The sequence below is a fragment of the Mya arenaria genome, chromosome 10, assembly GCF_026914265.1.
Source record: "Mya arenaria isolate MELC-2E11 chromosome 10, ASM2691426v1".
Lineage (NCBI taxonomy): Eukaryota > Metazoa > Mollusca > Bivalvia > Myida > Myidae > Mya > Mya arenaria.
Window position 1 is genome coordinate 64,345,590 of NC_069131.1, and position 27,846 is coordinate 64,373,435.

The window sequence follows — 27,846 nt, forward strand, 5'->3', positions numbered from 1 at the left end:
CTTCCTAAGTAGGTGATGTTATCATAAATTGCTTTGGCTTGGGCATAAATTGCTCTGACTTGGGCATAAATTGCTCTGGCTTGGGCATAAATTGCTCTGGCTTGGGCATAAATTGCTTTGGCTTGGGCATAAATTGCTTTGGCTTGGGCATAAATTGCTCTGACTTGGGCATAAATTGCTCTGGCTTGGGCATAAATTGCTCTGGCTTGGGCATAAATTGCTCTGGCTTGGGCATAAATTGCTCTGGCTTGGGCATAAATTGCTCTGGCTTGGGCATAAATTGCTCTGGCTTGGGCATAAATTGCTCTGGCTTGGGCATAAATTGCTCTGGCTTGGGCATAAATTGCTCTGACTTGGGCATAAATTGCTTTGGCTTGGGCATAAATTGCTTTGGCTTGGGCATAAATTGCTTTGGCTTGGGCATTATTTTTGGCATTTTCTATTTTTACGAGCATTATATTTGAACTAGAATTTCTGTTAAGCATGATATTGAGTTTATATGTTGAAAGAAAATGTATTGAACTACAAAATTCTAAATCACACTCCAAAAAAATGCAAATAAAAACAAGTCCTTGGGACATTAATCCAGAAATGTTGTTAGAAAGGGAGAGATGGATTGAAATTCTGGCTTATATCCCGCAAATGTGTGATAACTGATTGCATTATTAAGTTATGGCCCTTTATATTGTTAATTCTTAACCGTGGCCATAAATTTGGCTCAAATGATGATCTAGTTATGCCCTTTCTTTTGAATGAAGGAAAAATAAGTGTTGGTCTTTTTGTTGTGGAACTCGTGAGACTTGCTGTTGATCCTTGTGCGTTAAGTAAGGTTGTGGTAAGCTAGTTTGAAATGAAGGGCAGAAAACCATTAATTTCAGAATGTTTAATGATCAACAATGAATAAAAATAAACATAACAACTCATGCACCAAATTAATAGTGAAAACAAGAAACAAGAGTTAATCTGGTATTGAGATTGACAGATGAATCTGTGAAATTCAAATAAGCTTATCTACAGCAAAAAGCATAAGGTGTTTATTTGAGGTATTGATAGAACAATTTAGAAATGAATCTGTGGCATTCAAATAAGCTTATATACAGCAAAAAGCATAAGTTGTTAACATGATGTTTGAATAGAACAGTTTAGAGATGAATCTGTGAAATTCAAATAAGCTTATCTACAGCAAAAAACATAAGGTGTTTACTAGTTATAGGTATTGATAGAACAGTTTAGAGATGAATCTGTGAAATTCAAAGAAGCTGAACTACAGCAAAAAGCATAAGGTGTTCACTAGTTATAGGTATTGATAGAACAGTTTAGAGATGAATCTGTGACATTCAAATAAGCTGAACTACAGCAAAAAGCATAAGGTGTTCACATGATGTATGGATAGAACAGTTCAGAGATTAACAATTCTGTGACATGTAAACAAATTCAAACTACAGCATTTAGCATATAAAGTTGAAATAAAGTTTACAATGTCATTTTTTCTAATTTTAACTATAGACTGAAAAAAGCATTTTGTATTTTCTGTTGATTACAATCTCTATTTTCTAAATTCTTCCATCACTTAAATGACAATTTGTTTTAATAATATTTAGATGTCCTCAAAATTGTTTTTGGCAGTTTTTCTGCTACTGAATGCTATTAGTCACAGTAGTTAATGTGTGTTTTATCTTCTAGTAGCATTGTATGTTCTCCGTAAAGCAGTGTTGACTGATCTCTGTGACGGTGTCTGATTTGTCGAAGCTGAAGCCTGAATTCCAGCAATCCTGGGCTCCATTGGCACTCTTCTGGATGCCTGGGTCATTGTCATGGTGGGCCGCTTGTTTGAGGAAAGGATGCTACCCCTCTTTGGGCCTAATAACATAGATTTGTTCTCCTCAATTTGCCTTATCTTACCCTCAAGCTCTTGGATTTTCTGGTCCTTCTGGACAACTACGAGTCTTTGTTCATTTAGAGCAATAGTTATTTCTTGATTTGTTGTTTTCAATTCCTTGTTCTCCTTAGATAGAGTGTCTTTTAAATTCTTTAGTTTCTCAATATTCTTCATGTCCTTTTGATGGTTCCACATATCATAAACCATTCTGTCTATTTCTTTGCTCTTTGTACTCAGCTTTTCTTGCATGTTTACATTAAGTTCCAGAAGATTCTCTATGCAGATGTTCAATGGCTGTCGTCTTTCCTTCTCAGGAAACAGTGTGATGCATTCTTGCATTAGCTTATTATCATCAGAATCTGACAATTTTCCAATCAATCTGTCAACTTCATCTTCAAGTATATCCCAGGTTATGAAATACTCACTATCCTCTTCAATATCATCGGATCCAGCATTTGCAGCGGCTAGTTTGAAATACAGCTCCCTCATTCTGTCATAAATTTCTTGGTACTCAGAATTCTGACTGAATGAACTCACTGTTCTAGTCATGGTATCTTCAATCTCATCCTCCTCATTGTATACCTGCATTTCGGATTGAACTTCATTAGTTCTCATTTCTTCTACTGCTTTTTGCACATTATTGTGGAAATAGGATAGACAAGAGTTAGCTCTTCTAACTGTCTCATAGAAGACTTCACTTGATGGGAAATCATCAGCAGCAGCGTCATCATCCAATTTCACCATTTCTTGAACTGTGTCATCTAGTTTTGTTGGACTTCTGTCTTTGAGTCTTGTGTTGATATTTTCAGGTCCATCAAGCTGGTCATTGTTTTCAGAATCTTTGTCTTCTTCAAGCTGTTGTCTCATGTTACCATCTTCGTTAGTTTGGCTTCTGGATTCTTCAAAACCTTGATCTTTCTCTTCATCATCTGCATTACTTCCTTCCTTGTCTGTAACTCTTGTTTCTGTTGCATTGGATGTTGTTGTTTTTCTTGGCAATTCTATTACTCCAATTGGACTTATGCAGGCATCTTTGTATTTTCCTTTTAGATTTCTCTCCTCTTCAGCTTTATCTGTCTCCTGTTCTTTGCCTGGTTCTATATTAACAGCACTTTTATAAGAGTGGTCAGTGTTATCTAGACAAGTCTGTTGATGGGTTTGAAAGCCATGGTGTGGTTGTAATTGATATGGGAAGAATCGTATTTGGCCGTCTTCTATGTAAGGGGTCGACATTGGAATCTGAAAAATATGAATTAGAATTTATCATTTTGTTTTGGTTTTGTTTGTTGCGATATTTAATGCAAAGAATGGTATTCACTCTTGTTTAAGGTTACAACATGAATTTGGTATAACCTGGTTAATTTTTTTGGACAAATCTTTATACAAAGACTAATGGTAACGCACCAAAAGAATATTCATTTTAACATAGTAATAAATAAATGTCTAAAACTCTTCAAAATCACAAATTATAATGGAAACATTTTTTTTATTAACTTGAAATTACCTGCAGATTAGGGGGACACAGCCCATGGAATCTTGGGGATGCTCCCTGTTGCACAGATGTCTGCCTGAACATGTCTGGTCTGGGACTGTGGTCAGGATAGAAGTAGGCTGTAGATGGAGGCTCATACTGGATACTCCGGAGCAGAGGCATGGGGTGAGGGATGTGAGGCTCAGGGTCTAGAACAAGAACAATTTTTCAATTAATGGTGCAAGTCTCTAGATAAGATGAGAATGTTTATTAATTTTTTACTCAGAGATCTCAGAGTATTACTGCCGGTCAATAGAAGCCACAATAAAGATGTTGTTTTTCATGTATTGGAAAAACTGAATGAAATAGTCACACATACACTTCCACATCTATTAAGGCTGGCAAGTGTCATTGTTAAAGACTATACAAAACAGTCAGGAACACATTTTGTTTGTTTCACGAGCAGCATTTTATCAACTTTAGTGAAGAATATTGTTATTCTTACTATGGTGTTTGTTTGACTGTGTTCTCTTCTGAAACTCCTCCTCCAGCCTCTCCGCGAGCCAGTCATAGTTTTCTTTCAAGATGGCCACAAAGTTGTCAAACGCTCTTGGTCCTCGCTTCTCCAGCAGTTCCAACATTTTGTACACCTTGTCACGGGGTGTCCTCTCTCCCTGGAGGAAAAATTTGATGTATAATATGTCTTCACACAATTGAAAATGAATAATATATACTTATTATATATACTTATATAGCGTTCACTATGGTTGCTTTTTTTCATCCCTCAGTGAAACGTGAATAAGATATAGCAAAGATAGGTGTGTGTGCAAGCCTGTATCCATCTTTTTGCCAGGAAATTTTGTCCAGAGCATAACTTGAAGTCTTAGAAGTATACTCGCGGTCATTGAAAACGCACCAAAATGTATACAAAATTATGTACAGCGAATAGGGCATACTTTAATTTCTATACATGAACATGTTGTTTTAGCATATTTGTAATAACATAGCGTGGTAGTTTGAAGGATATTTAATATCCATTATGCAATATGGTGGTGTATGTGCAAATAGCTATTTTTGCAAATTGTCTGTCATTTCTGAATGTGCTACATGTATACATTGTATCAATACACACCTAAACTCCAACCTGTTAAAATGCCAGCAAAACACTTGTCTATAGTTTACACTATGGGACATTTGAGTGACGCACAACGTCATGAAGCCATTGGTATGGTGGCTGGTGGTATGTCGTACCATGCTGTTGAACGAATGATGAATTGTTCTCACTCGACTATATTGCGATTAGTAAGAAGACACGAAGAAACCGGCTCTGTAGTAGATTTGCCGAGCCCAGGATGTCAACGAGTGACATCTCTCCAACAAGACCATCATATTGTCCTTTCTCATCATCGAAACTGCTTCCAGACATCAGTTCAGACTGCCCAGGAGGCACGCGGATGCAATCAGTAACATATCAGTCAATTAACGGTCTGTCAATGTTTACTGACTGCAGGGATAAGGGCATATGCTGCGAACAGGGGCAATGTCTCAACGCCGGAAAGACATAGGAACCTCCAATTGTGGTCTTGCCAACATCTAAGATGGACGTAAAACCAGAGGAAAGACGTTTTATTCACATACGAGTCCAGACTTTAAAAAGATAAGCTTGATTGTAGGCGTAAGGTATGGTGTTAAAGGGATGAGCGGTAAGCTGAAAACACTCTTGCCTGGGAGGAGGCAGTGTCATGGTCTGGGCAGGCATATCCTGGCACTACAAGGCACCGCTATTAGTAGTGCAAGAAAATCTGACAGCCCAGCGGTATGTCGACGACATCCTAGAACCATGCGGGGTACCATTCTTGCAAGATCACCATGATGTCACCATTTTCCAACAGGACAAGCCATGGCCCCAATCAGCTAGACTCACTATTGACTTTATGACACGTCAGAACATCAATGTTTTGCCCTGGCCTGCCTTTTCTCCGGACTTGAGTCCCATGGAGCATCTTTGGGATCAGCTTGGACGTCAGGTTCACAGTGAACGTCATGTCATCAACAACAAGGCCGAGCTTGTGTCAAGGCGCTTCGGGAGGGTAGAATACAATCCCCCAGTACCGCATTTAACGTCTCATTCATAGTATGAAATGCAGATGCCAAGCTGGCTTGGATGCTAATGGCCTGCATACTAGATATTGAGTTTGTGAATTTCAATATTTTACCCCTGACGTCTTAGGTGGCACAATAATCATATTACCCACAAATCATCATTTGGCAAGTGTTACATTTCAGAATAGCCTAAACTTCATTTTACTCTAGGTTTTCTAATGGAACTTCACATCAACGTCAAATTATGATAAGAATGTTCTCTGGTGCGTTTTCATTGACCGCGAAAAAATATACTTCAAACATCATATTCAAATACATCTCATTGAGGAGAATGTGCAGTGCACAATTTTTTTTATTCTTGGTGCAGTTATTCTTTAGTTATTTCCCTTTGTTAATTTTCATACTTATTTTTTGTCTCAATCATAACTCGAAAAGTATTTGATGTATTTACTTCAAACTTCATACACAGATAGACCTTATTGAGGAGAGGTGCTGTGCATAAGAATCACTGTTCTCATTGGTTTTCCGTGAAAATTACCTTTCTATATATAGGATTATCTATAGTAAAGTTTGGGAGAAACAAAATGGTTTCCATTTCCATAAATTTGAAGTGGAAATGGTTGACTGCTAGGATTTTCTTATTGACTTTTTTTATATGCTTGATTTGTTTAAGGCTGTTGTCGAACTAGTTAAGAATGGCCCTGTTGCTGGGGTAAATTTAACAAAGAAAAAAAATGCTAACAAAATACCTTGATAATGCCCAGCATACTGTCTGTAAATATCTTGTTCTGTTTGAGGGCAGCAAAGAAGTCCTCATCCAGGATCAGTTCATCAGCCAACTGTCGATAGGCACTCCTCAGTGCAGACTTCTCACGCTTGTCCATTGTGTTGGTTCGTTGTTGACTGTCTCTGTGGCTTATTGGGTTACAATCTGAAGAGAATGGTCTATACATGTTAAGAAATAACAATGTTAGATGAGAGATATTTTTGGGAGTTGTGAAGTAGTATTTATAATCTTTGATATGTCCATTGGCCAACTGTTTGTAGGCACAGAATAGTTCAGGCTTCAGGTGCTTGTCCATTGTGTTGTATGGGTGTTGGATGTCTCTATGGCTAAAGGCTTGCAATCTGAAGAGTATGGTGTATTATTGTTAAAACAACAACAGTGTTAGATGAAATCTATCCCTGAAAGTTGTGAAGTAGTATTCATTATTTTATTATGATTAGTTAATTGCCACTGCCTATAGGCACATGCGTGTCCATTGTGTTGGATGGCTGTTGGCTGTCTCTGTGGCTATAGGCTGGCAATCTGAAGATGGTCTATAAGTATTTAACTGTCTGTAGGTGCTTCTTAGTACAGGCTTATGACTCTTTTTATTGATTTAATGTGTCTATTTGAACAGGGTAATTGTGGTCACATTCTACAAATAGAGTTCCTATAACTGTCTGTCATTCCATTCATATGTCAAGACAATCTTTAACTCAATCTATTTTGATTTGTGTATGATATGTTTCTTTCCAAACTTATATGTTACAGAAATATTTCTTTTCAAACCAATATGTTGCAGAAAAGTGCATCATGAATTGTTTGTTTTTAAAATAAATAATTTCTTACCAAAAAGAGCCTAATTATTTGAGTGTTTAGTGTACATAATTTGAAGAAACTTACCCTGTTAAATCCAGAAACACATTGACCAACTGTTAAATTTAAAACACCAGAACGGTTTTAATTCAGATAATTATTGACCATTATAAAGACTTGAGCACAATAACTTAATGAATCAGAGACACATCGACCCATTTGAAGATTTGAAACAAAAGAAATAAACTTCCAATGCCAATTATGTGATTTGCTAATGTCATTAAGCCTGCCATAGATACATCTCTTACTCATTGTTTGCTAAGACAATGACATTGCTTTTTAATCTGCAATAAAGCCCTCTTCATATGAAGGGTACTCAGACATTTTGATAGAAGTGTTTGTTTAGGATTTTGCCTCTTATTAGTTGTCAGCCTATCTTAGTTTTATGAATTCCCCTTCATTTTCTGAAGGTGAAATTTATGGAAAAATATATAGATATATCCGGAAAACTGGCTAATCTCTGATTTCCCATATTTCATAATAAATGAAAGGCATCTTTAAATCTTAATGTTCATTAGGCCACACTTAATGAATAGTTTGTTTGGTGCTTCCAGACACACACGCAAAAACATTGGTGACCCAAAGATATTTATAGCCTGTCCCGTGGTCATTTTTAAAAAAATTTTTATTACAGAATTAAGAGTTAAGAAAGAAAAGAAACAAAAAGGTAACACCTTTCTACCACCCACAACTAAAATGTGGTGAGTTGTTCATACATGCCATATTTCTCCAGTGGTTTTTGTACAGAAAACTGGAGTACTTTGACATCCGAGGGGATTTTTAATATGTCTATTAATGTAAATAAAAAAAATGTCTTCATATTTTTATGTATGGGGAATAAGTACATGTTTAAGTGTTGGTAGTGGGGTTGAGGTAAGGCCCAAAATTGGTCAGAATAATCTAATTTGAGAAATCCAGAAGACCTTAATTATTGCAACCACAGTGTACATTAGTACTGATTTTGAAGGCATTTTTCTGAATACCATTAAAAAGAGCTATCCATCAGAACAGAGGTCATCAGTGTGACTAAAAGCAAGACACACTTTTAAAACAATGGAAGGTAGTTTGGGTCATGGTTGGTTATAGCTACACAGATGTGGCATCGGAATGTCAGAGTTCCAGATAAGGTTTTAGACTAGAGTAATTTACCCCCAGATATTAAAAAAAGGTATCCCTTCCACCATTTGCCACCAACATCCACACAATGTAATTGATTTGGGTGGCATTTGATGAAAACTTGTGGCACTTGGTAGAAAATCAAGAATTTCACCAACTGTCATGAAATTTTCATCCCTATTTTGACCAACTGAATGTGGCATTTGTTAAAATTTGAACTGTGTTTGTTTTTTGGCATTTTGTGAAAAAGATGGACTTAGTTAATTTTGGATGTACAGCAGTTTGTAAAAAAGTTAACGTAGTTAGAATTACTGGGGAGGCATTTGTGGAAAATTTCAATATTACTGCATACTTGAACTACCCAGAATTCATAATTATTATCATAATCACCATTGCATTAAAATAGCACTCAGTAGCATGTATACTTGTTAATCCAAGGAAAGTTATCGCCCATTGTCTATTATATGAGAGCTTGGGCATCACACCCAGATTCTTTGTTTCTGTCTTGTATCTTGTGATAAAACCATGGTGCAGTGTTTCTTCAAGGGTTATTGCAAGATCTTAATAATATACATTTTACTTCCAATTTAAGGAGAAAAATGTTATCTACCTACCTTATAAAATATCCCAGAACATTTTGTGTCTGTTATCTAAAAAGGTACATTATTTTAAACGCTCTGTGTAATAAATCCTCCCAATATAAAAGCTGAATCTGTGTGTGTGAGAACTGACTTAATATTTCCGATTTATTAATTGATCTTTTGTGTATTTTCATTGTCTGTAAATTTAAGACTTAATCTCAAATCTAATCCGTAAACGTGATGAATTCTTATGGGAGATTAGTGTTTTAAGACATAATGGTCTGAGCTCGACCTAATTAAGTCAGATACCATACAAGTGGCAGTTCCAGTGTTTGATGTTAGAGGTGGGCATAACCCCCAGACACAACTTTGGATTTCTGTCTTCTATTTGAAGGGGGGTGAAAATATTTTTTTCTACTAGTTTTTATCTAAAATTGTGCAATCTGGTGAATTCTATTCATAGTTCTCCATTGTCCCTCACCACACACAACCTACCTCCCTCAATACACAACCACACTAGTCTTTCTTCAAAGTGTACACCTTTTGACCATCTCATTTGTTTAAAATAATTATCTCCTGCCCTACCCAAGGTTTTGAAAGGGGGATATTGTTTTGGCATTGTCTGCCTGTCCATCCATATACATATCTTGGTATGGATTGGTCAGATAATTTCAAACTTGGTTAGAATGTTCCTCTTGATGAAATCTCCACCGCTAAAAAATATCAGTCACATGGGGTCAAAAACTAGGTCACTAGGTCAAATATAAGAACAATCTTTTGAACACACTAGAAGCATTATTTATTTGGTCAAATAGTTATCAAACTTTATCAGAATGTTTTCCATGATGAACTCTTGGACATATTTAAACTGGGTCACATGTAAAAAAATAAGGTCAATAGGTCAAATCTTGGATATTATTTTGTCTGGAACCATAACATGGTAATGATTTGTCAGACACTTGATGAAATCTCACCGTATTTTTAAAGTGGGTCACATGGAGAAAAAAAGTCAATACGTCAAATCTTAAAAAAAATTAATGGAAATATGCTAGAGGCAGTATATCTGGTCCGATCTTGATGAAATTTAAATATATTGATGAGATCATTGACACATTCAAAACATGGTCACATTATGTCAGAAACTAGGTCAAATCTCTTAGACATCATACCAGGAACTAAATCTTGGTGTTAATAGGTCAGACTTTGTTCAAACTGTGGTCAGAAATCTCCCCTATATGTTATCTTGTAGACTATTATAGTGGGTCTCATTTGGTCAAAAACTAGGTCATTATTTCAAATGTAAGAGGAAGCTAAATGGGAACAAACAGAGGCAATATATCTGCCCCAATCATAGAATCCAATGGTGCTGTCCAATTCGTACGGCAATGTTGAAGCTCACCTGATGGGGCTCAATCCCCCAACCTCATGGGTGAGAGACTTATAGAAGTACACCATTTTACAACTCAACCTGCCATTCGTGGCTTTATTTCGCCTGATCTTCCCTTTTATCCTAGTTTCCATTCTTCTGTTGTGCAAAAATATGTGACTTATTGCCATGCATAACCTGTAAGTTGATATATAAAACTTTGATAATTATATAATATTGTTTATCTGTTTTCTTCTTTTTCATTTTGCTATATGCTGTTTGTCATTTGGCTTTTTGCTGTTAGTCATTGGCTATTTGCTGTTCGTCATTCAGCTATTTGCTGTTTGTCATTTGACTGTATGTTGTTTGTCATTTAGCTATTTGCTAATTGTCAATTGGCTATTTGCTGTTTGTCATTTGTTTTTTTGCTGTTAGTCATTGGCTATTTGCTTTTTCTCATTCGGCTATTTACTGTTCTTTTTTGGGTATTTCCTATTCTCATATGGCTGTTTGCAAATTTTTATTTTGGCTATTCCCTATTTCCCATATGTCTTTATGCTTTTTCTCATAATGTTATATGCTGTTTCTCATCTGGCTATTTGCTGTATGTAGGAATTGTTTGCTGTAAATCAAGATCAGCGAGTTTTTCTGAATACTCAGGGCATGTCTCTGTAGTTTCTGTTCTACCATTATGTTCTCTGTTTGTCCTTAGTGGTTTGTGTAAAGAATCTATTAACAGAAACTTGGTGGACACCAAAGCTGGACAAGTGGGTTTGCTCCGGGTTCTCCGGTTCCCCCCACAACACAAGACCACACCCTTCGTGCACCATTGTGCCAATGAGATTGACTTAGTATAAGTTAATATAACTTTCTTCATGAAACTTGATAAATACTTATTAACAATATTAAGTAAAGCCCCTTGCGCAACTCAGATAAACATACAATTGTATACCAGTATCTGCATGCAATTTTTGACCTGCCATGCCTTCTTATGGGAACAGTCAGTGTTAAACCACTGTCACATGGAAATTTCACTATTTTTTTACATCATTTTTGTCAACTTCACTTTGTGGCTTTTTCACACTAGTAGTAGAAGAAAAAAGTATATAGCCAATTGTGATAGGATTGTCATTGTTGTAGTTGGAGTGTAAAAACTTGCACTTTAGCAATTCAAAAACATGTCTTGATATTATGCACTGTTTTATATAAGCATTCTAGATTTACCTTTAATTGCAAAAAAGTTCACTACTACTGACTAACTTCACATTTTATTTTTATGCTTCACCCTAAATTTTACCTGTTTGCTCGTAAACTGTTTGAATGCTATAGGCATTATTACCTGAATGCATTAAAAGTTCTCTGCTGGTTGAATGTTAAGAAGATTGGGGCTAGAGTGCACAGATATAATAAGGCTGGAGTTATAGAGCTAACCTTGTCTTTCAACATACACCCATGTATAACAATGCCACACAGACCCTCATTCCCTCCTGGAAAATGGTAGGTATTTTCTTAGTAGAGAGGTGGGGGGTTGAATCTACAGCCCCTGGGTTGATGTTCAAGTCTTTTTCCTCGAGACCACAGACCAAACACAGCATTTTCTGTTTGACCTAAATGCTTAAATATCAATTCGAAGTAATGCCATTTGGGATGTTGACTTCTCTGGTAACATTTCAATGGTATGTTAAATAGACTCTTTCACGTTTTATTAGGTCAAACATTGAAAAAAAATAATATTGTGTGAAATGTGAAGAAAATGCATGATTCAATGATAATAATAATACAATAAAAATACGGGGATAATCCCGGTAGTAGAAAATTAAAAAAATAGACCCTGTTTAGGGGCCCAAGGCAAGGGCCCAAATGACAATGAACTATTATAAAGACACAAACATATTAACATCAGATACACAAATACAAACACCAATGACAAACCATACCCTTATTAAAATTGCCTTACCGTTAAATGATGGGATTACCTCTTAAGAATTCAATAATTCAAAATAGGGCTCCATTATTTAATTCTATTACTATTGTTTACTTAATATTTATTTTGAAAATGAGACACAAAATGCTCTGTTTCTCAAAGTCTGTGAAGAGTCCTCACCAAATTATGATGCTTTCGAAAAATACATCACATCATCCACCCAGTAACATGAAGTAATGAAGATATACAAACTTATGCTCGTAGAATTGTATATTTATACATTTCTTTAAGTCTGCATAGGGATAACTTGACACTCAAACAATATGAAATGCAAGGTTTTATGATGTCATTGTTTATTTCAATAATGCTTTCTGATTGGATAAGAGTGACATCATCTAATTAATGGGGGAAGGACTTTACAGTTATCGGCTTTTTTTTATACAAATAAATCATTTTTAGTCATCAAGAATGTTTATTTAAAATGTGAATATAAGCATTGATAACATTTGTTCATGTGTTCAGGCATATTTTTCCTTTGAACAGAGATTAAATTAGTTTCTTATAAAGGCAGGTGATACTCCTTTCCCTTTGTACAGATATTGACAATCTCCAACACAATTACCTCCCCTGAGAAGCAAAGAAGCTCTATACCACCTTGTTGGAAAGTGGCTGGATTCAGCTGTATACATTGTTCATTAAAAAATACACATATTTATACAACATTTTATTAGAGTTCCATTAATCAACATTGTTTTATTTATTTCAAAAAGTAGTCAATTTTTAAGTTTTTGTTAAGTTAAGTTAAGGTCACATGACTTTGATCATTACCACATGATCATCATCGAGTAATGTGTATTATCAGTAATTTTAACATTTTATTTCATTTTATCCTGTTTCCTTTTATATTGTGTGTACATGTACTAGGAAATATTGAATGATTTATCTTTATATTTTTATTTGTTTTTAAGTACAGGACAATTAATACAGGTTTTAGCGGGTCTGTTCATTTTATAATTTATTTCTATATGTCAATTTCCTGTTGTTTTACAGTCACCTGTGGATGGACATTTTATCTCATTTAATTCGTTTTTTATTTATAACGTATTAACTGTCTCTGTACTTATCTGTAACTTATTTTAAATTGTTTGTCATATACATGTATGTGATATATTTATTTCTTTGTAAAGCACTTTTGAACGTTCATGACGAATGAAAAGAGTGCTATATAAATACGGTATATAATAATAATAATAATAATGATTTGCTTGATGGCAATAATTACTGTGCGGCTAAGGGAAATTACTGCTATGAGTAGTTTGAGATATAGAATATATTCCTTGTAAAGGGAAAAAATGCAATCATCTTTTTATTTTAGAGATTTATTATGCATACATGCCTTATTTTCTGGAGACCGTTCAGGGGGATTTGTCTCGGGCGGGCTCACATCAGGGTAGGACAGCATGTTGCACGAACACCAAAAAATAAAGTTGCATAAATTCTTCCAATTTTTACGAGAATGGACTACATAGACACTCAGGCATATTTATTCCGAATGGCATCAAGATGGCATGACTAATAAAAAAGTTACCACAATGTCTTTACATCTAGTATTGCAGTCTATGGACTATACACAATGTACAATAACAAGTTAATACATGATGGAACTTTATTGTTTATAACTTGTAAACTGCTTTGAGCAATAGAACAATATACTACAACCATAACAAAAAACATTTCCATAACAAAATATGCCTCATAAAAAAAAATAGGTGTTAGCTCTTGTACTCTACTTTCAATGAAATGCCACTATCCTGTCAAATACAACTATGAATAGAAGAGCATAGACAGAATGACAACTAGTACTTTGGCACACCCATCAGTTTCCATACAGAAGAAAACATACAACTCTCTTTGCATATGGAGTACTAGTGTTTACAAAATATGCTTTACAATTCATGTTTTTAAAAGTCTACGGACTATACAAACATCATACAGTTATCAAATATTATAAAACAGTAAACTAATATTCACAAATAGTGGTCTTAGCAGTCTAGTTCCACAGTCCTTACATTCTCTTTTGAGACACACATTCTTATGCAGCTTTCCTTCTGCCTTCTTACAAAGTGTTCTGTTCATCAGTTCATGCTTCTCATATGGTGGCTTTTCTATGCCTTTAAAGTTATCATGGCTTAGGAAGGATTTCAAAGCTTTTGATTTTAGAGCAATGTTGCAATATATCTGGAAAAGGCATGATTTACGGTTTGTTTCTGACACACGCATGACATGTTGGGGCTTCAGTTTCTTGAAAGTGGAGAAACCAACCTTATCATTTAGATATTTTGTTTTATATGTGTGGTATGCAGTTTTAAGGTTTAGGGAAGGTTAAAGTTAAAGGGCAAGTTGGGATTTTCACTTATATCATACCATTCCAATTTCCATTTAGTCCAATACCATTCATTCAATTGACTTAATAATCCACACAATTGTTCAGGACCATCACATACTGAGGTTAGATTACTCAAAATTATCTTTTATACAAATTATGGCCCCTGATTGACTATGGAACTTAGGTTAAAATTTGAGGGCAGGTTGGGATATTTATTAATAACTTTCATTCCCCTTCATTCAATTGACGGAATACTCCACACAATTGTTCAGGACCATCACACAATAAAATTATATAAATCCATATTATCCTTTGTACAAGTTATGGCCTCTGGTTGTCTTAAGTTAAAGTTTTAGGGCAAGTTAAAGTTAAGGGAAAGTTGGGATTATAATTAAAAAAAACTTTCTATATCTTTCATTTAATGGACTTAATGAAATGCAAAATTATTGACGACCATCTTACAACATGGAACATAATTCCATTTTAACCCTAAATACAAATTATGACCCTTGAATATTTTTTTTTTAATTTATTTTAATTTGTTTTGAAAGGCACATTTTTATATTCTTAACCACATTTTGATAAAGGGAAATCAAGTTATTTGAATGACTTGCTTCATATTTCAGGCGGGCTGGTGGATGGGCAGTATCAAAGTCACCTTATGTATCGAATAATTTTAGCCAGGTTTGACATAACGAGACCAAACATGGTATATACGAAGAGTTAATGGAGACCTTTTTGGGGAATGGGTTTGAGGCCCTTATGATCAAGGTCAAAGTTACTATTAATAGAAAAAGGGTTGGTATTGAATAACTTTTAAAAGTATTAGGGTCTACATATTGTGACCAAGCTTTGTATATAGGAAGAGTTTATAGAGACCTTTCCTGAGATTGTGTTTTGGGCCCGAGAGCTATGGTCTAGGTCAAGGTCACTGTTGCTAAAAAAATAAATATGGTTAGTACTGAATAACTCAAGTAAGGGTTGACATAGTGTGACCAAACTTGGTATATAGGACAAGTTTATGCAGAGCTTTTATGGATTGCCTTTTGGCCCACTAGGGTCAAGGTCACTGTTACTAAAAATAGATTACTGTTTCAGTTATGGATGACATACTGTGACCAAACTTGATATGTAGGAAGAGTTTGAGGAGGATTTTCATGGGATTTTGTTTGGGGCCCTTAGGATCAAGGTCACTGTTACAAAAAATAGAAGAAAGCAGTTGAAACTGAATCTCTTCTGCCAATCATTGAAAACCTGGTTTTGTCACATCGCGATTCTTGTCCACTTTTTAATTTGATTATTTTATTATACCCCCACAAACGAAGTTTGAGGGGGTATATAGGAGTGAGCTTGTCGGTTGGTCGGTCGGTCGGTCGGTCTGTTGGTCGGTCGGTCTGTCTGTCTGTCGGTCTGTCGGTCGGTCGGTTTTCATGGTTTCCGGACGATAACTCATGAAAGGCTAGACAGATTTAAAATATTTTGGTACACAGGTGTAACATCAGAAGATACAGGTCAAGTTCGATAATGGGGCTGGTGGGGCCAAGGTCAAGGTCACTGTTACTAACAATAGAAAAACGGTTTCCGGACGATAACTCATGAAAGGCTTGACAGATTTGAAAAAAAATTTGGTACACAGGTGTAACATCAGAAGATACAGGTCAAGCTCGATATTTGGGCTGGTGGGGCCAAGGTCAAGGTCACTGTTACTAAAAAAAGAAAAACGGTTTCCGGACGATAACTCATGAAAGGCTAGACGGATTTGAACAATTTTTGGTACACAGGTGTAACATCAGAAGATACAGATCAAGTTCGATATTGGGGCTGGTGGGGTCAAGGTCACTGTTACTAAAAATAGAAAAATGGTTTCCTGACGATAACTCATGAAAGGCTTGACAGATTTGAACATTTTGGAGTTATGGCCTCTTTTCAAAGGAATGGTTTGCCATTCCTGTGTCCAGGCGGCATTTGGGGGTATTCGTCACTCCGACTTAGTAGAGTCCGCTGTCTCGCGACAGCTCTTGTTTATTTGTCTGCTTCCATTTTGCTCTCAGATTAATTTATTTTGCCCCTTGTCTTCATTAACACTTTTTACTGTAAATATTACTGTTAAAACTGTATGTTATAGATATATGGTATAGTCTGTAGACTTTTTTATTATCCATATTTACAGTGATTCAATCGTTGGAATACTACATACATGCTAGGTAGTCTTATTTATTTAGTTAGTGTGTACCTAAACCAGCATCTTAAACATCATTTAGTGCATCATAAATAATAAAGTTCCACGGTAGGATCAAATATTCGCAGTTTCAATGCTTAATTTACTAAATTCATTGAAAATTAAGAAAAATAACTAAAAAAATGATGGTTTATACATTTTAAACAAACCACAGTACTGAAAACCTTGTACAAACAGTTAATAAAGTACTGCTTAATGCATTGCTGTCAAAAATAATGGTAATGAAATATTAGGTCTACGGACTATACGGTCTACGGACAAAGTTCGACAGTGTGCTGTGAACATAACAACTGTCCAAAGTCGGAAACCATACTTGCTTCTTTTATGTTTAGAAAATGATAAAGACGAGTAATAAAAGTGATCAGTCTAACAACTGTTGGCTGTTAAACTTAGGTCTACGGACTATACAAAAAAAGCCAGTGTTTTGAGGTTGCGTTTTTAACACATATTATGCGTTCAAACTAATCATGTGGTATTGCTTGGTTAATTGATGTCTAAATAACACTAGAAAAAAAGAAATAAGTCATTAACCAATAAAGTTGGTAGAAATTATGTTATTTGTTTGGAAATGGTCAGGATTAATGATTTCATAACGATTGCCTACATTTAAAATATATGTTGTATCTTTTTTAATTTTTGTCCGATTTTGATGCGGTAAAAAGAGTCATTATTGGTAATGAATTCCCTCTTACAATAATATACAAATATAGCATTAATTCTTTCATTTGCAACTGAGAAAACTATTTTCCAAAAAACAGTAAAATTTAAATGCAACATGAAAATACTTAAAAAACACCAATTTTTTGGAACTTTACGAAATACGGTGAAAATGCGATTCTACAAACCATGCCTTAATATATATATACAAAGAAAGAGAAAAGCCTCACCAATCTGAAAATGCCATAGAAGTATCGATAAAACTTAAAATCGTTTCCACACATTCCTATAACCAAGGACAGGTAGCCATTCCTACCCTGATCTGAGCCCACCCGTCTGAAAATTCAGGGGGATTTTGGTAGTATTCAGGGGGATTTTTTAGCAGATCTAATTTGTCAAAATTTCAAAGTATTTTAAGACGCAAGTACGAAAAAAACAAATTGCCATAATTTTGAAAGGCTCCCGAGGGGATTATGTCCAGAATTTAAGGGGATTTGGGTCACATACCAGGGGATTTTCATCATCGCCATGTAGCATTACGGGCATGACACACGTGCCAATTCACCTTGTTTACCCCTTTTTCCAGCACTTTCATCTATATTTTTATGAGACACGGCCATATTGCATAATAAAAGCACTCACTTGCAAAATAGAATACTTCACAGAAAAATATGTTTCAGAGACAATTTAATGGGCTTACCTTCCTCTAAAATTGGATACAAAATCTGCTGCCTATGATCATAAATGATGACTTTCAGACTAATAGAGAGAATGGAATGAATTATCAATATTTTTCATTTTAATTCCCAAATAGTCAGATTTGTTTGCTTCTGATAAAAAGCAAATGCATAATTTATTGTTTAAGTTCATAAACATATCTTCTTTTGGTATTCATCAAAAAATAAAAACATCACCACCATAATTAATAAATAAAAGACATTTCATCCGAATTGTCTACTTTCAGTTTCTCCTCTGGTAGTTCTGTTATTTTCTGATATTTGCGATGAAGGTCAATGTCATGTATGTAAACATATTAGTGAGGCATAACAAAGAACAGCATTGTCTATTAGTTATTTTAATCCTTTTCTTTACTGAATAATTTACTGTCACCTTTAAATTATTAATCCTTTTATTGACAATGACACATGTTTTGAAGAACGCTTTAATTTGTTACATCCTCTCTGATTGGATAAAAATGATAGTTTTAACCAATGAAAATCGACCTTTTATCTGACCAGTCTAATTGACATTTCTTATGCAAATTCTGTCAGTTTCAATCAAAACAATGCATGAAATGTGCCCTGCTGATTTATTAAGTGTCACCCAATAGTTAGAGATTAATATATGGCCGCGCGGGGCCAATGAGTGATAATAGCCCCGGCATGTGGATAATGGCCCGAGGGCTTTAGCCCTCGGGCCATTATCGATATGCCGGGGCTATTATCACTCATTGGCCCCGCGCGGCCATATATTGAACTGTTTAATACACATGTTTTGACTCAAGTATTCAGTAGTCTGTCGATATGCCGATACTGGAAAAGCAAATTGAAATAAAATACATGTAGCACACATTTATTTACACATTTATTTCACAGGAAGTGAAGATAAAAGAACATTTTCAACCCAAAAACATGTGAAATAAAAACAATATAATAATAACAGTGGATGAATGGAATAAAACATGTATGCAGAATAACTTTGTTCACTCATTCCAGTGCCTACAACTTAAGGAGGCAGTACCAGTTATGCATGCATACTGTATGGTTCCTAATTTAAATTAATGCTGATAGGCCCATTAAAGGTGCAGCCATTAAACAGTGACTGAGTGTCCTTCATAATTTTTTGCAGGGTCAGTGTTCCACCTGGGCTTTGTTTAATGGGAAGGTCTAAAACTTGTTCAGCTTCATCATGTGTTGGTTTTCTTACAGGAATCTCTTCATATGTTTGGATGGAGGATAGCGCTTGCTCAATTTCCTGGGATGCTGCTACAAGTTCCTGATTGTCATCATCATCAAATTCCTCCATGTTAGTAACTGGTTCTGGTTCTGGATTTATCACTGGTTCTTTTCTCTTACACATGTGAAGAATATTGGACATGTTTTGCTGCTTTTCTATATTGTTTGTATGGTAATGATTTAGAGACGTCAGATTTTTGTGACCAGTCAGCTGTGCCACCTCAGTGGGGAAACAACGGGCATCCAGCAAATTTGTAATGCATGTTTTTCTTGCAGAGTGATTAACATGCCTAGCCTGAAATCCAGTCTGCTCACTCATGGTTTTGGCCAGTTGTCCCAATTTATTTTTTCCCAGGTTTTGGTTGATGAACCAGAGATCATTTGATTCTGTTCCCTTTCCAAAATTTGGATTCAGGGCTACATAAAACCTTGTTTCTGGGGCGGACATCTGAGGTGGTCTCTTTTCCTTGTAAAGCTGATATAACCTTACAGGGCAGTTTGGGTCTCCTGCAAATAATTTTAAAACACATTTAGAGTACTCAATCACATATTTATTTCTTTTTTACAAAATCAACATTTGAATTCTTATTTTAAATGGATTTTAGTTTAAAAAGTTTTGCTAATAACTGCAATAAATGAACATCATCTGTTAACAATAGAAAAAAATAACCTTTTTATAACAATGCTATTTTTACTTGGTTACCTGGCCGTTCAAAGAGCTTAGGTACATATTGCCTGTGGTCACCAGCAACTCCGTTTCTTGTTTTTGTCGCCCTCTCCGTGAAGGCCAAGTAACTCACACCATCGGAGGTCTGGCTTAATCCCAAGTCCCCCACAACATGGTCAAGTGCTCCTGTCTTCCTCGCAATCCAAGGTGCATGGTGTTGTTAAGCCAAATGGTATTTGTGAGGGAAATTGGAGAGGCTGTAATTAATTCGAAATTTCTACCATTTGAAACAATTACACAGTTAAAATGTGCTTGATTATTATGTTGTATAATGTTCTCTACTGTTTAACAATGTACTGCACTGTAAACTCACTCTAAATGCATATAGATTTCTTTTTTCTACCTTAATATAGTAATGAATGTTTATAAAATATATATTAGGTTAAAAAATATAAAATAACAGACATAAAATCCATGTATTTCGTCATAAAATAATAATTACCCATTATTCATTATTACCACGCAATACATATTATAAAGGTAGGCTTTTTTGAATACCGGGGACCAGCTTATATCGTTCTCTTTATGCTTTAGTTGTCTCCCTTGTCTTTGTTGCTTAGTGATATGTAAACAATCAATTAACTGCCAAACGTACCGGCTCCAAGAAGTTCCTTTTCGTAGAGTTGTTGAATCTCTGAGGAAGTGAAGGGATCGGCTCTCTGTTTTTTGTTGCCAAGTCCCTTTTCTTTCAAGTCCACGCATTTCGCATTTAGCGTGTCCCGTGTGAGTTTGAACTCTTTTCCGCCCATGACATCGCCTTCGTACTCTGCAAAACGAGTTGATTATGATTAAAATAATCAAAGTCTGTGCATAAAATTATAGGCAACTATAAAATATATAACTATTAAGTAGTTTATATATTAACTTTAGTTGTTTTAGATAATAATAACAAACAGAAATACGCCTACCATTCTCGGACAGGTGTCTTTTTACACTTGACAAGATGCCACGCAGGGTAGATGGCTCGAAGTTGGTTGCAGCGGGGCCATTCGCCTCTGCCGAAAGCTTGGTCTTCTTGACACTTAGCAGGAATCTGGATAGAAGAATATCTAGCTCCTTTGGTGGAATGTCTTTGATCTGGCGGGTCTCGCCGTCATCATTCAGCCAATCGTTCACCTTTTTCATGTCACTCCTAGTTTTTGTTACCGTAGCCTTGTTTTTCTTTGCTTCAATTAATTGCCGGGCTTGTGCCTCAGTGAAATGTTCATTTTTTTCGATGGCAGAATCCAGTCGAAGTAGCCTGTTGGCTAAATTTTCGAACGTACGTTCACCCATGTCTACTCCGTCAGCCATCTTCAACAACGTGAAATTGTGTCACGTTGCACGTGCGGACAATCGCAGGGTCATTATCGGCCACGTGACTGATAATAGCCCCGGGGCTATTATCAATTTTGATGATTATGGTCCCGCCGCGCCGATAATGACTATTCTGACAATGTTAAAATGTTACTATATATAGTAACATGTGTATTAAGTGTTGTTAAAACACACCATCAGTTGATTATCTAATTAAGCTTCAGGACAGGAAGGACATTATAAGTGTAAACAGGCATATATAATTAAACCCTGTGATAAATTTGCGTAATTTTAAACATACTTTTTTTTAATTCCGGGGGATTTTCATCCCCCTCCGGGAGACCGGGGGATGGGTCGAAATTACGGGGGATTTTTCCCCCTCCGGGGGATATGGCATGTATGATTATGAGGTTGGAAGAATTGTATACAATGAATTTGTTTAATACAAGACAGATAATAACAAGTAACTGTGAAGAACCTATTAGAGTTCATGATTACTTTTAATACAATTGATATATCAGAGTAAGCCTTATTTTATTTTTGATTTGATTTGGTTAATCTCTTTCTCCTTGCATTTCAACTTTTGAAAGCTGAAAAGGATAGATCATGCATGTATATTTGCTATTACTAATCATATGCTATTTCTGTCAATTCTGAAGTTTTCATTTGAAAATGATTTTTATGTTGACAACTATTGTAATGATTTGTCTGCATGTGTTGATTATTAGGGTTTTGATTTGACCACAGGTGCTTTTTTATTGTAATGATTTGTCCACAAGTGTTGTGAAAACATTTTAATTTACTTTCTGGTTCCTTCAGGTTATAACAACATGGCACTCTTCTTGAAAAATAAAAAATAGTTATAACTGAATGTTTAAAAAACAACAATTCAAAATAATTGCATAATTGATCAGTGTTTTTCTTGGGTGTGAATTCAAAGTAATCACACAGTTATAAGTGCTTTTTACGCTTGCGATTCTTCTTTACTTTTGGGGGCTTATATGATTTTGAAGTACATGGCCTGGATTCATTAGTAACTGCCAAACAAGTGGGCTGACTTTCACTTGAAGTTATGTCAATGTTAAGTTTTAGAGATAATTTCTCATTTTCTTTTTCCAGCTTTGTAACAGCTTTCTTGTATCTATCCAGTTCTGTTTGGGATCTTTCCACTGTTCTTGACAACTGTTTGTTTTCCTCTTTTATGTTTTTAAGTTCATCTGTAACTCCTTCCATTTCTTTTCTTGCTTTCCCAAGTTCTTCAGCGATTTCTCTTGCTGTTGTGTACTCATCAAAGATGGCTTTAAACTCTTCAAGCTTTTTAACCTTTTCTTCCAGTTTCTCAATCTTGCCCTTCTCGTTTCTTAGTTTTGTTTCCAGTGTACTTGTGTGGTCGTTAGCTCTGCGGTACAGTTTGTCTCTCTCAATTTTCAGTTCAATTATTGATGATTTTAGCGAGGTGTTCCAGGTCTTGGCATTGAATTGTCTGGAAAATGTAAAATTGTATTAGATGAATTATAGTAGTTAAAAGCAATGCATTAAAATGCTCAAAAGCCAAAAACTGTTGTTTTTTCAATAACGTGTTCCCTTCTGATTTGATGAAATAATAGTTATCTATTCAGAAGGAATCTAGAATTAAAACAGTGGACCTTAACTTTGTAAAAGATTAAAGCACTCAAAAGCTATAAACTGTTTTCTTTCATGAAGTGTTCCTTTCTGAATTGATGGAATAATGGTTATCTATTCAGAAGGAATTTAGAATTAAAACAGTGGATCTTAACTTTGTAAAAGAGAACACCTTCTGCAATAACAATCTTTTTTTCAGGTACAAATGAAATTTTGATTTTTGTTTGCACATTAGCTAATGGATTTGATGCACGTGTTGTATGAGTGTCTCTCATTCAGTGTCTTTCAGGCATTTAACCAGGGTATCTTTTCAATGTTTGACTTCTAGACTTGTCCTAATTTTAATTGGAAACTTTGTTAGATTCTACAATCACTGTTAAATTATATCATAACAGTTTCCATATAATTATGTTACTTACTTGTAACAATCCTCAATACTTTTTAGCAGTGTAATAAGATGGGCTTCAATCTCGTCTAGGGTGGCTGGCTGCGGTGTCTGACAGTAGAGTTGGTTCAGACCCGTTCCAGAGTGCCTGTTCTTCATGTGGGTGCTAAGTTTGCTGAATATTCTGTTGATCTGATGTTGATGATTATCTGTGTGGCTATTAATGTCTTCATTTGACCTTGCCTTCATTTGACCTTCATTTGACCTTGTTGGTTACACAAGCAAAAATGTTTAACATGTCGGAACACATTGAAACAGAAACAAGATAATAAAATTTAAAAATATTCAATCATGATTTTATTGGAATTGTATTGTTGACAAAATTAAGACCTAATACTGTAAGTTATTTGACATATAACCAACTAATTCTTAACAAAGCCTTTTTATATTTCAAATTTTGCTCTAAGGTGAAACACAAAATAAAATGTTTTAGAGCAGGTTTGTAAACTTATGAAAACTACCCTTATTTGAGAATTATCCTCAGACATGATGTACATGCTGCTCTGTTTTTGTGGCAATAAGCATTTACTGACCTTGTATTTATAATTTGGCTTAGACATGGCATGCTGCTCTGGTTTTGTGGCACTAAGCATTAACTGACCTTGTATTTATAATTTGGCTTAGACATGGCATACTGCTCTGGTTTTGTGGCACTAAGCAATAACTGACCTTGTATTTATAATTTGGCTTAGACATGGCATACTGCTCTGGTTTTGTGGCACTAAGCAATAACTGACCTTGTATTTATAATTTGGCTTAGACATGGCATACTGCTCTGGTTTTGTGGCACTAAGCAATAACTGACCTTGTATTTATAATTTGGCTTAGACATGGCATGCTGCTCTGGTTTTGTGGCACTAAGCAATAACTGACCTTGTATTTATAATTTGGCTTAGACATGGCATGCTGCTCTGGTTTTGTGGCACTAAGCAATAACTGACCTTGTATTTATAATTTGGCTTAGAAATGGCATACTGCTCTGGTTTTGTGGCACTAAGCAATAACTGACCTTGTATTTATAATTTGGCTTAGACATGGCATGCTGCTCTGGTTTTGTGGCACTAAGCATTTACTGACCTTGTATTTATAATTTGGCTTAGACATGGCATGCTGCTCTGGTTTTGTGGCACTAAGCATTTACTGACCTTGTATTTATAATTTGGCTTAGACATGGCATGCTGCTCTGGTTTTGTGGCACTAAGCATTTACTGACCTTGTATTTATAATTTGGCTTAGACATGGCATGCTGCTCTGGTTTTGTGGCACTAAGCATTTACTGACCTTGTATTTATAATTTGGCTTAGACATGGCATGCTGCTCTGTTTTTGTGGCACTAAGCATTTACTGACCTTGTATTTATAATTTGGCTTAGACATGGCATGCTGCTCTGTTTTTGTGGCACTAAGCATTTACTGACCTTGTATTTATAATTTGGCTTAGACATGGCATACTGCTCTGTTTTTGTGGCACTAAGCAATAACTGACCTTGTATTTATAATTTGGCTTAGACATGGCATGCTGCTCTGTTTTTGTGGCACTAAGCATTTACTGACCTTGTATTTATAATTTGGCTTAGACATGGCATGCTGCTCTGTTTTTGTGGCACTAAGCATTTACTGACCTTGTCTTTATAATTTGGCTTAGACATGGCATGCTGCTCTGTTTTTGTGGCACTAAGCATTTACTGACCTTGTATTTATAATTTGGCTTAGACATGGCATACTGCTCTGGTTTTGTGGCACTAAGCATTTACTGACCTTGTCTTTATAATTTGGCTGAGACATGGCATACTGCTCTGTTTTTGTGGCACTAAGCAATAACTGACCTTGTATATATAGTTTGGCGCATGCATGGTGTGCTGCTCTGTCTATGTAGCACTGTTGACTGCATGGTAAAGTCGGTAGTGGATGCTGTTGCATTGTTGGGGGACATTGGAGACAGGTCACCTGTTTGAAGCAAAGGTCATTACCAACATTATGGTTGAAATCTTTCCATATTTATGTCAATGTGATCACTGTTAAATTAATGAGATATATACCCAAACCACACCCTATTATTGTTACTCTGCAGCTTTGATGTATGGTCTGAGAAAGGAGTCTTTCATGTTCTATTCTTAGTACTTCTGAGAAGGAAGAATGTTACTGAATTTGATTACCATAGTTGTTCTTACTAAGCGCAGGGTTCTCAAACTGGCATTTGCCCTGTGTGTCTCATTGGACATTTACGAAAGATTTTCAAAATGTAAAAAATGGATTAAAGTTTCATGTCCATGATTTGAAGTCAAGTGTTTTCTTTTTAGTAACAGTTTTTGTAAAGGATGTTACAAAACATTTTTGTACAGCACCTCTTTTGCTAGTTTGTGTTTCTTCATGAAGCTTTCTGTCCAAGAATTCACCAACAGAGCGGAAGTCTTTAAACAGAATATCATAGACAAACACCTCAAAACCATGTGGTCCCTTCCTTGGCAGCACTTGGAGGAGCTCATTAAGTGCTTCAGTGTCTGATTGGCTCTGCAATAGATATTTACATTCATGTAGTTCAATAGGAAACAACACCTGGGAGTAGAGAAAACACACTTGAGTAGGAAAGACACCTAGAAGTTGGGAAAACACACTTGAGTAGGAAAGACACCTGGGAGTAGGAAACACACTTGAGTTGGAAAAACACCTGGAAGTAGGGAAAAACACCTGGGAGTAGGGAAAACACACTTGAGTAGGAAAGACACCTGGGAGTAGGAAAAACACCTGCAAGTAGGGAAAAACACCTGGGAGTAGGAAAAACACCTGGAAGTAGGAAAAAACACCTGGAAGTAGGGAAAAACACCTGGGAGTAGGGAAAAACACCTGGAAGTAGGAAAAAACACCTGGAAGTAGGAAAAAACACCTGGAAGTAGGGAAAACACCTGGGAGTAGGAAAAACACCTGCAAGTAGGGAAAAACACCTGGAAGTAGGGAAAAACACCTGGGAGTAGGAAAAACACCTGCAAGTAGGGAAAAACACCTGGAAGTAGGGAAAAACACCTGGGAGTAGGGAAAACACACTTGAGTAGGAAAAACACCTGGTAGTAGGAAACAAACTTGAGTAGGAAAAACACCTGGGAGTAGGGAAAAACACCTGGAAGTAGGGAAAACGTACCTGGAAGTAGGGAAAACACACTTGAGTAGGAAAAACACATGGGAGTAGGGTAAAACACCTTGGAGTAGGTGAAAAACACACTTGAGTAGGGGTAAACACCTGGGAGTAGGACTGGTGAAAAACACACTTAAGTAAGGAAAATACATCTGGGAGTAGGGAAAAACACCTCAGAGTAGGGACCGAGTCTGAATTTCCCAAAGCATCTTAAGTCCCTTAATACAGGATCAAGCTGAGAATGCTTTTTTTTGATTTGGTAAAACATGTGTTATAATCTCTTTTTAAAGAGTCAAGTTGAGGCTATTAAAGGAAATAATAATTAAGATATATAAGAATAACTTCTTGCTGTTTCGTAAAATCATACTTATGCAATTAATATTGCTAAATGAAATAAGATACTTAAGTGAGTTTTTCCCAAGAGTTTTCGAGAAATTTCGGCCAGGGAAAAGCAACTGGGAGTAGTTTATATTGTGCTCCACTGACTGAATTTCTCTGATATTAAAATCAATTTAGTTCAACTAGAATATCAGCATGCAAATTAGGTTATTCCTATCATGTACTACATTGGTCAAAGGAGGCCTTCTTTCCGATGTAATGTATTAAAGTTAGATAGAGATGCACCTTTGTATAAAGAAATAAAAGAAAGATAACATACCAAAAGACTTTCAAACTCTCCCTGAGTTATCACACTATCAAGAAGTTTGTTGAGGTGTCTTTCATCCAGTTCGACATTTTGCCTTATGTAATCTGCATATTTTCTATAGACTTCAGCCACTGCTCTCTCTTCAGCATCTTCTGCCAGAGATACAGACAGTGGCGTCTCATTTGCTTGTATACTTCGACTTCTTGCTGTTAGATTTACGGACGTCATAAATCTTATTTTTATCCCGATCTTTTGTCAATATATTGCCTTTGTTTCTCTGATTAGTTTTTGTGAGACTTTAAACAATGCCTTTGGACCTTCTTATCTCTTGCTTGTTGATTGTTAGAAAACAGTTCCTGTTGATATATATCCAATATATCCATTGATAGTGATACATGTAATGAAAGGCTTGTTTTGTTGTTTCCCATACATGGTGTCTTATATGAATGAAAATATTAAAATTTATTTAGATACCTCTTGTAAGAAATTTTGTTTCCAAATGTTCAAGGTGTTTTTGTGCCATATTATCTGGTCAAATCTAGGTCATCTTTAAAAGAGATTCCGACTATCAACGCTACCAATGCGTTGAATTAAGACAAAAGAGTATGAAGCAATCAAGATTTAGTCTCATGCTATTGTTATGTTATATGCAAATTTATTT

General features: G+C 35.6%; 4 protein-coding genes across 5 annotated transcripts in view; 1 reads left to right on the forward strand and 3 right to left on the reverse strand.

The window, feature by feature from the left end:
• Positions 1 to 27,846, forward strand: part of LOC128205674 (uncharacterized) — a 266,905-nt gene that overhangs the window by 77,232 nt on the left and 161,827 nt on the right. The window lies entirely within an intron of this gene.
• LOC128205655 (uncharacterized) lies at positions 970 to 8,885 on the reverse strand. Of its 2 annotated transcripts, none has more exons than XM_052907467.1 (5): positions 8,826 to 8,885; positions 6,203 to 6,384; positions 3,856 to 4,024; positions 3,384 to 3,559; positions 970 to 3,118 (listed from the first exon to the last, which is right to left on the reverse strand). In XM_052907467.1, the coding sequence occupies exons 2-5, from the start codon at positions 6,335 to 6,337 to the stop codon at positions 1,673 to 1,675; spliced, it is 1,926 nt and encodes a 641-aa protein (XP_052763427.1). In that variant the 5' UTR covers positions 6,338 to 6,384; positions 8,826 to 8,885; the 3' UTR covers positions 970 to 1,672. The 2 variants fall into 2 exon arrangements, with proteins under 2 accessions (XP_052763427.1, XP_052763426.1); XM_052907466.1 differs by lacking the exon at positions 8,826 to 8,885 and adding an exon at positions 7,123 to 7,165.
• On the reverse strand, positions 19,164 to 21,345 carry LOC128205672 (uncharacterized). Its single transcript, XM_052907485.1, has 4 exons — positions 20,955 to 21,345; positions 20,642 to 20,812; positions 20,023 to 20,243; positions 19,164 to 19,826 (listed from the first exon to the last, which is right to left on the reverse strand). Exons 1-3 carry the CDS (start codon positions 21,337 to 21,339, stop codon positions 20,137 to 20,139), a joined length of 663 nt encoding a protein of 220 aa, XP_052763445.1. The 5' UTR covers positions 21,340 to 21,345; the 3' UTR covers positions 19,164 to 19,826; positions 20,023 to 20,136.
• Positions 21,956 to 27,599, reverse strand: LOC128205666 (uncharacterized). Its single transcript, XM_052907481.1, has 5 exons — positions 27,198 to 27,599; positions 25,755 to 25,920; positions 25,236 to 25,356; positions 23,385 to 23,615; positions 21,956 to 22,825 (listed from the first exon to the last, which is right to left on the reverse strand). The coding sequence occupies exons 1-5, from the start codon at positions 27,411 to 27,413 to the stop codon at positions 22,294 to 22,296; spliced, it is 1,266 nt and encodes a 421-aa protein (XP_052763441.1). The 5' UTR covers positions 27,414 to 27,599; the 3' UTR covers positions 21,956 to 22,293.

Coding starts and splice junctions, on each gene's coding strand:
- LOC128205672 (XM_052907485.1), bottom strand. CDS start 21,339: ATGGCTGACGGAGTAGACATGGGTGAACGTACGTTCGAAAATTTAGCC. Junction 20,813..20,954: donor AAGACACCTGTCCGAGAATG/GTAGGCGTATTT, acceptor CTCGTTTTGCAG/AGTACGAAGGCGATGTCATG. Junction 20,244..20,641: donor AAAGGAACTTCTTGGAGCCG/GTACGTTTGGCA, acceptor AATTAATTACAG/CCTCTCCAATTTCCCTCACA.
- LOC128205666 (XM_052907481.1), bottom strand. CDS start 27,413: ATGACGTCCGTAAATCTAACAGCAAGAAGTCGAAGTATACAAGCAAAT. Junction 25,921..27,197: donor GAGAGTTTGAAAGTCTTTTG/GTATGTTATCTT, acceptor TATCTATTGCAG/AGCCAATCAGACACTGAAGC. Junction 23,616..25,235: donor CGCCAAACTATATATACAAG/GTCAGTTATTGC, acceptor GTAACCAACAAG/GTCAAATGAAGGTCAAATGA.
- LOC128205655 (XM_052907467.1), bottom strand. CDS start 6,337: ATGGACAAGCGTGAGAAGTCTGCACTGAGGAGTGCCTATCGACAGTTG. Junction 4,025..6,202: donor GTATGCTGGGCATTATCAAG/GTATTTTGTTAG, acceptor TTTTTCCTCCAG/GGAGAGAGGACACCCCGTGA. Junction 3,119..3,383: donor TGTGTCCCCCTAATCTGCAG/GTAATTTCAAGT, acceptor CATATTTTTCAG/ATTCCAATGTCGACCCCTTA.